The sequence below is a fragment of the Phyllobates terribilis genome, unplaced genomic scaffold (genome assembly GCF_046119375.1).
Source record: "Phyllobates terribilis strain yellow unplaced genomic scaffold, ASM4611937v1 Scaffold_10__3_contigs__length_209671492, whole genome shotgun sequence".
In the NCBI taxonomy this organism is placed as follows: Eukaryota; Metazoa; Chordata; class Amphibia; order Anura; family Dendrobatidae; genus Phyllobates; species Phyllobates terribilis.
In genome coordinates, this window is record NW_027362770.1 from 26,810,583 (window position 1) to 26,823,658 (window position 13,076).

Here is a 13,076-nt window from a genome sequence, read left to right on the forward strand (position 1 = left end):
CAAAGCAAACTGTTACGCCCAACGGTGGCACAAGTGGATTTGTGGACCCACTGTGCCACAAGGTTGGCATGCCTAAGTAGGGGTGTAGCCAAGCAGCTACCTGGTGTTCACTGGAGCTCCTGATGGTGGAGAGAGACTATGCTGCAGGTAGCCGCTAGGTACCACTCCTAGGCAGATCCCGGTACTGCAGCAACTGACACCAGGGGTCAGGTTGGCTGACACACAATCGGGCTCTGTTCAGACTAATAGGTTCAGGTTCACTACAGAACGGTTACTGACACGGAGACTCAGAGAGAGGTTGTAACAGTCCGGATACACGGGGTACTTAGATAGGGAAACGTTCAGACTCTCAGGTCTTGTATACAGATTCTGGGGATGGCGGCACACGAACCAGGGGACAGTGTTCAGGCACGGGCTGCAATGGGACCAGGGGACTTCGGATACAGGACTGGTCACAGCAGGCGCAGGGGACAACATTCAGGCACTCGCCGCACCAGGACCATCGGACTTCGGGAACAGACCTGGCAGCACCAGGACCGGGACACAATGTTCAGGCATTGGCCGCACCGGGACCAGGGGACTTCGTGAACAGGACTGGCCGCACAAGGACCAGAAGACAATGTACAGGCACTGGCCACATCAGGACCAGAATACTTCGGGAACAGGACACTGGCCGCAACTGGGACCAGGGATTAGGGTTCAGGAAAGGCCGCAATGGGACCAGGGGATCTAACAATACACTAGTAAGGGAAACTGCACACTAATGAATGTTATTGCTTCGGCAACTCCCTAAGGAAGAGGGAGTCTTATATACAAGATGCCTCCCAGCTAGTGGAAGCAGCAGAGGACAGGGAGCACGCCAGGGACCATGCCGAGGGCCGGGACGGTGAGTAAGTCTGCGTCCCTGCATGGGGGGATAAGGGAGCCGACCATTGCGCTAGACCCCATTTTGGAAATTATACCCCTTTGTGAATTTATCTACAGGTGTAGTGAAGATTTTGCCTCCATGGGTGGTTTCCAGAAACAAGCAGCAGTGGATGTTGCTGAGTGAAAATTGCAAATCTGCTACTGCAGTGCCCGTATATTGAATACAAACACATGGGCCATGCACAAGGTGAACAAGTCTGTAGGACACGGTTCACACCACCAAAAGACTGAAACACATAAGGACACAGTAAAACAAATGTATAAAAATACTCTGTTGTAAAAAAAGTAACAGTAAACAGCAAGTGCTAGTAAAAAGGTGATAAAAAGCAGGGTATTTAGTTGACACCTTTTTTGCAAAAAAATGCATACTAAGCCGCTCTACCAACATTGACGTCAACGTCCCGGCCACTCAAAGTTAGCAAAAGCCACACGGTTAAGTTCTAGCAGGAACAAACACACGCTCCTCTCTCTGGAGCTGGCCTGCAGGTACTGACCACCTCCTGAGTCAAAAGCCTGGCTACTTATAGCCCCTAAGCCCTGTTGTGGAAATAGGGTGGATAGCTTCCCTCCCAGCACTTAGCTATCCACCTGTAAAGCATGCCCTTGTAACTCTGGCTATTAACCCTCTCTGGACCTAATGTGCAGGAGAAACTTCCATGTTTTACACTGAAGCAAAAAGTCTCAGAGACACGAATCTCCCCTCCAGTATTCTGCTAGTGACTTTGTCACAGGGGTTAAACAGCTGGGACGGCATCAATCCTGACTGTGAGAGTCTGGTCTTGGCTATTATGTAAGCCAAGCGCCTGTACCCGCAAGATCGCCATGTCGTACCCATACGTCATAGGCCGGGAACCCCTTCCCTTCTATCACGTATGCGTACGTCAAAGGTCGTGAAGGGGTTAAGGATTCATTTACAAATTCAATATATTCCTGTAATATGCTAGAAAGCCCTGGACAGCTCAGAGTTCACATCACAACCATTGTAACGCCAAACATATACACTTTTAAAATAGCCATCACTTGACAGAATATCACAAAAACATGTTTATTTCTTAAAGCTGGTCATCTTGTGAGACACATATCTGGATATGTTGAGCTAACAAAAAAAAAGATAAGGTCTGAAACAACAATAAGATCTTGTCACCATCATAGGCCTACAAGAATGGAGCAGAAGCATGTGGTGAGGTCAACACAAGATGGAGTTAGTAATTCTGGTAACTTGGGGCATCGCCGGTATGCCCTCTCTTTATGTTGGGTAGAGGTGGATATGGAGAGTACCACCTTTACTCTAGAAAATAAAATTATATAAAATATATTTTGTTATTCTACTGAACAAAAAACTGGTAACATTATTGATTCCTGGGAGATGGATAATCTGCACTCCAAAAAAATGATGGCTCCAATGCTCCCCATAAGTCCTCTGAACTTCTGTTTACATTAATATTCATTTAGTCACTGTCTGAGTCTTCAATGTCACTCTCCTCTTCATCTTCTTCATCCTCCTGCTCTTTTTCCTTATTTTCTACTTTGTCTTCGTTCAGGTCAGCAAAGAAGTCATCAGCACCTCCAAACGCCTTCTTGCTCAAGGCTGGCAGCTGCCTGTTCTTCTTCCTCTTCCTGTACACATCCACAGTAACGGAGCTAATGTTTGCCAAGTCCCAAAATTTCACTTTTTGGTCATGGGCACAGCTTGCTAAGAATCTACCATCTCTGGACTTCGCTAGTTGCTCTATGGGCTCTCCTGGATGCTGACCCACTGTACCAATAACTCTATTGGGCAAAATATTAGTGGCCCTAGATTAAAAAAAAAAGATCTAATTATCTTATTATCATGCAAAAAAAACAACTTATGTTAATTAATAATTTACACATAAAATACAAATAATCTACACATTTCTAAGTGTCCACAACATTAGCAGCGCATTGCAGTACCAGCAAAGTGCATGAGATTTAACCAAGTTCCATCCACAAGCAGTAAATCCACTTATGCTGCAGATTTTTACCATGGATTTTAACCGTTGCCGGTTAATTCCATGACAAATCCGTAGCAAAATCCAGAACAAATCTGCATTTAATTAATGATGATTTTTTTCACTCAATTTAATGGGAATCTGTCAGCTGGATCATGCTGCCCATACCATCAGAGCCTGGCTGCATGTTAGCAGACAGGTTCGTATTTCTCTCTGTAAAGCTCCAGCATTTCAGAGAAAATATAGTTTGAAGATCCATAGCCAGAGACCAGAAGATCCATAGCAAGATCCATAGCTAGAGACCAGAAGATCCATAGCTAGAGACCAGAAGACTCATAGCTAGAGACCAGAAGACCCATAGCTAGAGACCAGAAGATCCAAAGCCAGAGACCAGAAGATCCATAGCCAGAGACCAGAAGATCCATAGCCAGAGACCAGAAGATCCATAGCCAGAGACCAGAAGATCCATAGCCAGAGACCAGACTAGTCCGGTGAAGCCCCCGGCCGGCTCTTCCCAGCGCTGCTGCAGGTGATTGAAAGGTCTCTCCCTATGTACAGTACAGACCAAAAGTTTGGACACACCTTCTCATTTAAAGATTTTTCTGTATTTTCATGACTATGAAAATTGTACATTCCCACTGAAGGCATCAAAACTATGAATTAACACATGTGGAATTATATACTTAACAAAAAAGTGTGAAACAACTGAAAATATGTCTTATATTCTAGGTTCTTCCAAGTAGCCACCTTTTGCTTTGATGACTGCTTTGCACACTCTTGGCATTCTCTTGATGAGCTTCAAGAGGTAGTCACCGGAAATGGTCTTCCAACAATCTTGAAGGAGTTCCTAGAGATGCTTAGCACTTGTTGGCCCTTTAGCCTTCACTCTGCGGTCCAACTCACCCCAAACCATCTCGATTGGGTTCAGGTCTGGTGACTGTGGAGGCCAGGTCATCTGGCGTAGCACCCCATCACTCTCTTTCTTGGTCAAATAGCCCTTACACAGCCTGGAGGTGTGTTTGGGGTCATTGTCCTGTTGAAAAATAAATGATGGTCCAACTAAACGCAAACTGGATGGAATAGCATGCCGCTGCAAGATGCTGTGGTAGCCATGCTGGTTCAGTATGCCTTCAATTTTGAATAAATCCCCAACAGTGTCACCAGCAAAGCACCCCCACACCATCACACCTCCTCCTCCATGCTTCACGGTGGGAACCAGGTATGTAGAGTCCATCCGTTCACCTTTTCTGCGTCGCACAAAGACACAGTGGTTGGAACCAAAGATCTCAAATTTGGACTCATCAGACCAAAGCACAGATTTCCACTGGTCTAATGTCCATTCCTTGTGTTCTTTAGCTCCAAGGTGGTTTGCACATTAATGACTGGGCCAATTTTTACAATTCTGACCACTGTCCCTTTATGAGGTAATTACTCTGGAACGTTTCAACGGATCCCCCTGATTCTGAGACTGTTTTTTCGTGACATATTGTACTTCATGATTGTGGTAAAATTTCTTCGATATCACTTGTGTTTATTTGTGGAAAAAAAAGGAAATTTGGCGAAAATTGTGAAAATTTAGCAATTTTCAAAATTTGAATTTTTATGCCCTTAAATCAGAGAGATATGTCACACAAAAGAGTTAATAAATAACATTTCCCACATGTCTACTTTACATCAGCACAATTTTGGAACCAACATTTTTTTTTATTAGGGAGCTATAAGGGTTAAAAGTTGACCAGCGATTTCTCATTTTTCCAACAAAATTTACAAAACCATTTTTTTAGGGACCACATCACATTTGAAGTCACTTTGAGGGGTCTTTATGACAGAAAATACCCAAAAGTGACACTATTCTAAAAACTGCACCCCTCAAGGTCCTCAAATTCACATTCAAGAAGTTTATTAACCCTTCAGGTGTTTCACAGGAGTTTTTGGAATGTGGAAGAAAAAAATTAACATTTAACTTTTTTCACAAAAATGTTACTTTAGACCCAATTTTTTTTATTTTTGCAGGGGTAACAGGAAAAAATGGACCACATTTCTATCGTTTTTCTATGTTTTGGCGCATTTACACAGTAAAAGCTATTTTATAGAAAAAATTATTTTTTTGAATCGCTTTATTCTGAGAGCTATAACTTTTTGATTTTTCGGATGATGGAGCTGTATTGGCGGCTTGTTTTTTGCAGGACAAGATGACGTTTTCAGCAGTACCATTTTTATTTATATTCGTCTTTTTTATCGCGTGTTATTCCATTTTTTGTTTGCCAGTATGATGATAAAGTATTGTTTTTTGCTTCGTTTTTTTTTTTTTTTTTTACCGTGTTCACTGAAGGGGTTAACTAGTGGGACAATTTTATAGGTCAGGTCGTTCCGGACACAGCTATACCAAATATGTGTACTTTTATTGTTTTTTTTTTTTTTCATAATAATATTTATTGATGGGTACACTATATTTTTATTTTTGGTGGATTATTATTATTTTTTTTTTTTTAATATTTTTACAATTTTTTTTAATTTTTTTCACTTTGACAGTTTTTTTTTTTTATATACTTTGTCCCACTATGGGACTTTCACTTTTTTTATTCTGATCGCCTGCATAGCACAGGAATGGAGCACCATACCTGTGCTATGCAGGCTGTCAGCGCTGCACAGGGAGAAGATAGGGACTGCGCATGACCAAAAAATCTTCCTGCTGTCTGGTGACCCGGATGTTGTCATGACGACATCGGGTCGTCATGGCAACATCCGGGAAGCCGCGGCAGACAGCGCTGGAGGCCGGCAGGAGAGGTGAGTATCCCGATCACCTCCCCTTAGCCACCGCAATGCTGCGATCGACTTCGATCGCAGCATTGCGGGGGGTTAATGTGCCGGGAGCGGTGCGGGGCCGCTCCCTGCACATAGCACCGGGTGACAATCATCTGACACTCGGCGGCGATCGCACTCGCACAGCCTGTGTGCGCAAGCAATCGCAATGACGTACTAATACGGGTCAGGCTCTTAAAGCCCAGGGCACAGACGCGTATTAATATGTCATGGGCTTTAAAGGGGTTAGCCTAAACAAGTCTCTTCTGCTTGTTGCCTGTCCTTAGCAGTGGTTTCCTAGCAGCTATTTTACCTGCTGCACAAAGTCTCCTCTTAACAGTTGTTGCAGGGATGTGTCTGCTGCTAGAACTCTGTGTGGCATTGACCTGGTCTCTAATCTGAGCTGCTGTTAACCTGCGATTTCTGAGGCTGGTGACTCGGATAAACTTATCCTCAGGAGCAGAGGTGACTCTTGGTCTTCCTTTGCTGGGGCGGTCCTCATGTGAGCCAGTTTCTTTGTAGCGCTTGATGGTTTTTGCAACTGCACCTGGGGACACTTTCAAAGTTTGCCCAATTTTTCGGACTGACTGACCTTCATTTCTTAAAGTAATGATGGCCTCTCGTTTTTCTTTACTTAGCTGCTTTTTTCTTGCCATAATACAAATTCTAACAGTCTATTCAGTAGGACTATCACTGTATATCCACCAGACTTCTGCACAACACAACTGATGGTCACAACCCCATTTATAAGGCAAGAAATCCCACTTATTAAACCTGACAGGGCACACCTGTGAAGTGAAAACCATTTCCGGTGACTACCTCTTGAAGCTCATCAAGAGAATGCCAAGAGTATGCAAAGCAGTCATCAAAGCAAAAGGTGGCTACTTTGAAGAACCTAAAATATAAAACATATTTTCAGTTGTTTCACACTTTTTTGTTAAGTATCTAATTCCACATGTATTAATTCATAGTTTTGATGCCTTCAGTGTGAATGTACAATTTTCATAGTCATGAAAATACAGAAAAATCTTTAAATGAGAAGGTGTGTCTAAACTTTTGGTCTGTACTGTACATGTGAAAAATAGACACGTTAAACACCTGCAGCAGCACTGGGAAGAGCCGGTCAAGAGTGTAGCTTGACTAATCTTGTCTTCGACTATGGTTCCTGGTCGGGTCTTTAAGGATTATTTCTTCTGAAATGCCGAAGAGTTTGAAAATAAAACATACCTGGCTACAATCATGCAGTCAGGCTCTGTTTGGACAACATGAATCAGATGACAGGTTTCCTTTAAATCCACTGAAAAAAAAAAATCAGCTTTTCCCATACAAGACATAATCCATCTACTTTCTCCATCATTTGTCTTCGGGACATAAGTATAGCTTGTTTTCCTTTCCATATGAACGCTACTGTATGAGACACCACATGATCCTTCATATATCACATCAATATAATCAGGACACAGCTCGAGCATAAAACTAACTGCTGTACTACACGCCTAGGCTAAAATCTCACCACAATTGAGCGTTCCACTTGGCCCCCTTGGCACAGATTGATTAAAAATAAACCAAGGCAAACACCTGTGGATCCAGCTCAGGTGACTTCAGAGCTCCCCACAGAACGGCTGTAATTTACTGCAGCAGTCAACAGACTAGAAGAGCACGTCATCAGATGTTTTATTTCTAGCTCTTCCAGTCACTTGACTGCTGCTGCCAGTCACATGCTGCAGCGGTGCTGTGACTTCTGAACAGGGCAGGCACCATTTCTGGAGCCAGTGCAGACTTGAAGAGTGTCTTGAGCTGGATCAACTAGAGCGCTGGGAGGAGAGTATGCCACAGTTTATTACTTTTAATCAATCCATGTCTAAAATCCAAATTATTTGATTATTTTAAATAGAACCCCCCCCCCCCCCCGCCTCACTAAAAACCAACATACAAACAAAAAAACATATATACTGCCTTGAATGGATGGGGTCTCATGTGTAAGCAGTAACCACCAGGGCTGAGGAGTCAGTAAGCTAAGGTTCCAACTCCTGTGTTTCCACGCAACTATGCCTTAATAAATGGCCAAGAATAAATGATAACAAATGTCCTGTAGTAAAATGGTAACATTATTATCATTGGTCTATTGATAAATAAGGGCCTTAGATTAATAGACCATAAAATGTTATTAGTAGTGTTGAGCGATACCTTCCGATATCGAGAAATATCGGATCGGATTGGATACCGGAAACCAATGAAAGTCAATGGGACACAAATATCGGAATGCCATCCCAGCGTGAGAGAATTCTCCTGATTGTTTAAAAGCCGGCGGGCGGTAAAAAGCCGCCGGCTTTTAAACAATCACACAGCCCCATACTGCTTCCCCGCAGCCTCCCACCCCGATCCTCCGCTCCCCCCATCCTGATAGTAAGTTAGGACCGGGCGGGGAGCGCAGCACCAGGGAGCGGGGAGATAAGGACCCGGGCGGGGAAGCCGTCAGTGAAAAGACTTCACCGCGGCTTTTCCGTTCTGTGCTGCGCTCTCCCGTTATTTCAAATGAACAGCTGAGGTATCAGGTGATGCCGATCAGCTGTTCATTTGAAGTCGCCGCGGTGCCCTCAGAGGGTTCATGTGAGTTCATGCTTGACTGCATTGCATGAACTCACATGAACTTTCCCACGGCCGCACAGGTCAGCCTCACCTCCCAGACCATCAGCCCGTCATGATTAGTGTGTGCGGGTGTCTGTGCGATGTCTGCGGGTGTGTGCGTGCAGGCAGACATAGGCCAATGTGACACTACTACTCCCATCGGCCTATGTCTGTCCCCAGTCCACTCGTGCCAGCAGGATCAGCTCGATGGGAGCAGTAGTTCCCATCAGCCTGATCCTGCTATTTAAACTGCCCCATGTGTTATTTTTGCCCCTATACATCTTTTATTATTTTAGGCCCCCATATATATTTGTTTTTGGTCCCCAATAAATTTTAAATACATTTCATTGGTGGCCAGTGGTTACCTAAAATAAATTAGTTCATACATTAAAACCAGGGGAGGAGTCCTGAGGAGATAATTTGCATATTCCCACAGCATTTTGGGGTAAGTGAAGAGTCTCCGCGAGCTCAAAGAACACTGGATTTTGGCTGTTGGAGCTGAAAAGAGGACATCGGTAAACCAGGGGAGGAGTCCTGAGGAGATAATTTGCATATTCCCACTGCATTTTGGGGTAAGTGAAGAGTCTCCGCGAGCTCAAAGAACACTGGATTTTGGCTGTTGGAGCTGAAAAGAGGACATCGGTAAACCAGGGGAGGAGTCCTGAGGAGATAATTTGCATATTCCCACTGCATTTTGAAGCTTTTTGAAGCTTTTTTCACTGTTTTCAGAACATTAACAGTAAGAACATGGAAGAGTCCAGGAGCCATTTGGTGAGCTGCATATCCTGCTACATGTTCACAGACTTGCCAGTGGAAAAGCCAAACTTCACATGCCAGAAATGCAAGCTTGTGTCCCTGTTGGAGGAAAAGTTGCGAAATCTAGAAGAGAGGTTAACTACCTTGAAAATCATTAAGGAAGGTGAAGTTCTTAGACAGAGCAGAATTATCTCTTCATGATTCAGAAAGAGAAGAAATTCGAACTGCACCTGACGAAACCGAGGAATGGAAGCATGTGACCCACAGAAGCAGGAGGATCGAGAGGCAGTCAGCACCCATACTGCTCAGGAACCAGTACCAGGCTCTCACGCAGGAGAACCATGAAGAAATACAGCAAAATAAGACTTTGCCAGCAATGAATAACCTTGTAAGCCCTCAGAATCCTCCTGGATGGAGAAAGAAGAATGTTGTGAAGAAAAAATGGAGAGTGGTGGTCATGGGGGATTCCCTGTTAAGAGGAACAGAGGCCGCTATCTGCAGACCAGACATAACCTCAAGAGAAATGTGCTGTCTTCCAGGAGCAAAAATTAAAGATGTGTCTGACAGGATATCAAGACTCTTCAGACCTACAGATCACTACCCATTCCTGCTAATACATGTGGGGACAAATGACACCGCAAGAAAGGACCTGGAAACCATCTGCAGTGACTTTGAAGACTTAGGCAAGAAAGTGAAAGAATTGGGAGCGCAGGTGGTCTTCTCATCCATCCTCCCAGTGGATGGCCATGGAACAATGAGGTGGAATAAGATTCTACAGGTGAACAACTGGCTACGTCGATGGTGCCGTCAACAAGGATTTGGATTTCTGGATCACGGAATGAATTACCTATACGATGGACTACTTGCTAGAGATGGGGTGCACCTTACGAAGACTGGAAAACATGTATTTGGAAGTCGCCTTGCTACACTCATCAGGAGAGCTTTAAACTAGAACAATGTGGGAAGGGAAGCAAAAGGCCAGAAAAAGCCATACAGCTGACAAATACTATTGAGATCTCTGCTACTGGAAGTGGAAAGGAAGAACAAAGACAAAACAATTTAAATAATAAAAATATGGGAGGAAGAGAAACCAATCACAAACTAAAATGTTTTTATACAAATGCACAAAGCATGGGCAACAAACAAGGAGAATTGGAACTACTAATGCAGGAAAAGGAATATGATGTCATTGGAATCACTGAAACTTGTTGGGACGATACACATGATTGGAATAAAAGGCTAAAAGGATACAACTTATTTGCAAGAAACAGACTTGATAAACGAGGAGGAGGTGTCGCATTGTATTTTAGAAAAGCGAATATCTGCACAGAGATTGAAGCTTCAGAGGCTGGGAGTTCTGTGGAAACTGTTTGGGTAAGAATACAAGGAGAGAACAACGGAAAGGACACCATTGTAGGCATTTACTACAGGCCACCTGGGCAAGCTGAAGATATGGATGAACTCTTTATGTATCAAATGACCAAGTTCTCAAAAAAATATGACGTAGTGGTCATGGGAGATTTCAACTATCCAGACATTTGTTGGGAATCTCTCTCAAGTAAAACTAACAGGTCAAGCAAATTCTTATCCTCTCTTGCTGACAACTTTATCTTCCAAAAGGTAGGGGAGAAAACAAGGGGATCTGCTACTTTGGATCTAATCGTTATAAACAGGGAGGAAATGGTTGAGGAGGTAAAGGTGGCTGGGACCCTAGGAGGCAGCAATCATGCTATTATAGAATTTTGGATAACTAGAGGAGGAAGACATGTGAAGACTCAAACTTCAAGGTTAGATTTTAGAAAGGCAGATTTTAAGAGACTCAGAAAGAGAATAGGAGGGATCCAATAGCTGGATGTCCTTAAGGACAAAAATGTCCAGGAAGGATGGGAAATTTTTAAAAATGAGATTCTCAAAGCACAATCGTTAACAATCCCGAAAAGTAGGAAGAATGGGAAGCATTTAAGGAAACCAGGATGGATGAACACAGAACTTAAACACATGCTAAAAAGAAAGAAAGAAATGTTTATTAAATGGAAAGAGGGAGGCATATCTAAAGAAGATTATAATGCAGTCTGCAGATCCTGCAGGGCACGTATCAGGTTAGCTAAAGCTGACAATGAATTAAGGCTTGCAAGAGATGTCAAAAGCAATAAAAAAGGATTTTGGGGGTATGACAAAAGTAAAAGAAAAGTCAAAGATGCTATAGGATTTTTACAGGATGAAAATGGAGAAATGGTAAGAGAGGATGTTGAGAAGGCCGAACTTTTTAATTCCTATTTTGCATCTGTTTTCTCTCAGAAAGAAAATGTAACATCAACTGATCTTCACTGTCCTTTTAAAGGAATAGAAGAATCCAAGTTATCTGTAAACAGAAAGATTGTGAGGGAATATTTAGCTAACATAAATGAGTTCAAGTCTCCAGGTCCAGATGAATTACACCCCAGAGTACTGAAGGAGATCGTAGAAGAAATTTTAGAACCACTCTCCATAATCTTTGAAAATTCTTGGAGAACAGGAGAAGTCCCAGAAGACTGGAGAAGAGCAAATGTTGTTCCTATCTTCAAAAAGGGGAAGAAGGTGGACCCAGGGAACTATAGGCCGGTGAGTCTGACTTCTATACCAGGAAAGATCTTTGAACAAATTATTAAACAACATGTATGTAAGTACATGGATAAGAATGAAGTGATTAACCAGAGTCAGCATGGGTTTGTAACTAACAAGTCATGTCAGACTAACTTAATTTCCTTCTATGACAGAATCACTGACTGGGTGGATCAGGGAAATGCTGTAGATATAGTATATCTTGACTTCAGCAAAGGATTTGACAAAGTATCTCACACCATCCTTATTGAAAAAATGACCAAGTATGCAATGGACCAGGCAACTGTTAGGTGGATTCATAACTGGCTTAGTGATCGGACTCAAAGGGTGGTTGTAAATGGCTTCACATCCAGCTGGATGAATGTCTCAAGTGGGGTACCACAGGGCTCTGTCCTGGGACCAGTATTGTTCAACATCTTTATCAATGATTTAGATGAAGGAATTGAGGGTAAACTGATTAAATTTGCTGATGACACAAAGCTAGGAGGGATAGCTAATACTAGAGAAGAGAGAGAGAGGATTCAAAAAGACCTAAATAAACTGGAGCAGTGGGCAGCAACCAACAGAATGGTTTTTAACAGGGAAAAATGCAAAGCACTACATCTGGGCAATAGACATGAAAAAGCATATACAGAATTGAAGGAATAGATCTAAGCAACAGTACATGTGAAAAAGACTGAGGTATACTAATAGATCATAGACTGAACATGAGTCAACAGTGTGATGCAGCAGCAAAAAAGGCAAATACAATTCTGGGATGTATTAACAGAAGCATACAGTCTAGATCACGTGAAGTCATTATCGGTCTTTACTCCTCTTTGGTCAGACCTCATCTGGAATACTGTGTACAGTTTTGGGCACCACATTTTAAAAAAGACATAGACAAACTGGAGCAAGTTCAGAGAAGAGCGACCAGAATGGTGACTGGTCTGCAAACCATGTCCTATGAGGAACGGTTGCAGGATTTGGGAATGTTTAGCTTGCAAAAAAGAAGACTGAGAGGAGACTTAATAGCGGTCTACAAATATGTCAAGGGCTGTCACATTGTAGAAGGATCATCTTTATTCTCATTTGCACAAGGAAAGACTAGAAGCAATGGGATGAAACTAAATGGGAGGAGACACAGATTAGATATTAGAAAAAACTTTTTGACAGTTAGGGTGATTAATGAGTGGAACAGGCGGCCACGAGAGGTGGTGAGTTCCCCTTCAATGGACGTCTTCAAACAGAGGCTGGACAGACATCTGTCTGAGATGATTTAGTGAATCCTGCTTTGAGCAGGGGGTTGGACCAGATGACCCAGGAGGTCCCTTCCAACTCTACCATTCTATGATTCTATGTCCCCGCCGATCGCCACCTAAAATAAAGTAAAAAATAAAAAACTACACCTAT

The 13,076-nt window shown here is 42.9% G+C and overlaps 1 protein-coding gene across 1 annotated transcript in view; it reads right to left on the reverse strand.

The window, feature by feature from the left end:
- Positions 1–1,958: 1,958 nt before the first annotated feature.
- The window catches only part of WDR55 (WD repeat domain 55), a 57,099-nt gene continuing 45,981 nt past the window's right edge, over positions 1,959–13,076 (reverse strand). The window contains exon 9 of the mRNA XM_073649514.1: positions 1,959–2,721. Within this exon, the coding sequence (XP_073505615.1) occupies positions 2,376–2,721 (346 nt within the window). The 3' untranslated portion in view covers positions 1,959–2,375. The remainder of the gene's footprint in view (positions 2,722–13,076) is intronic.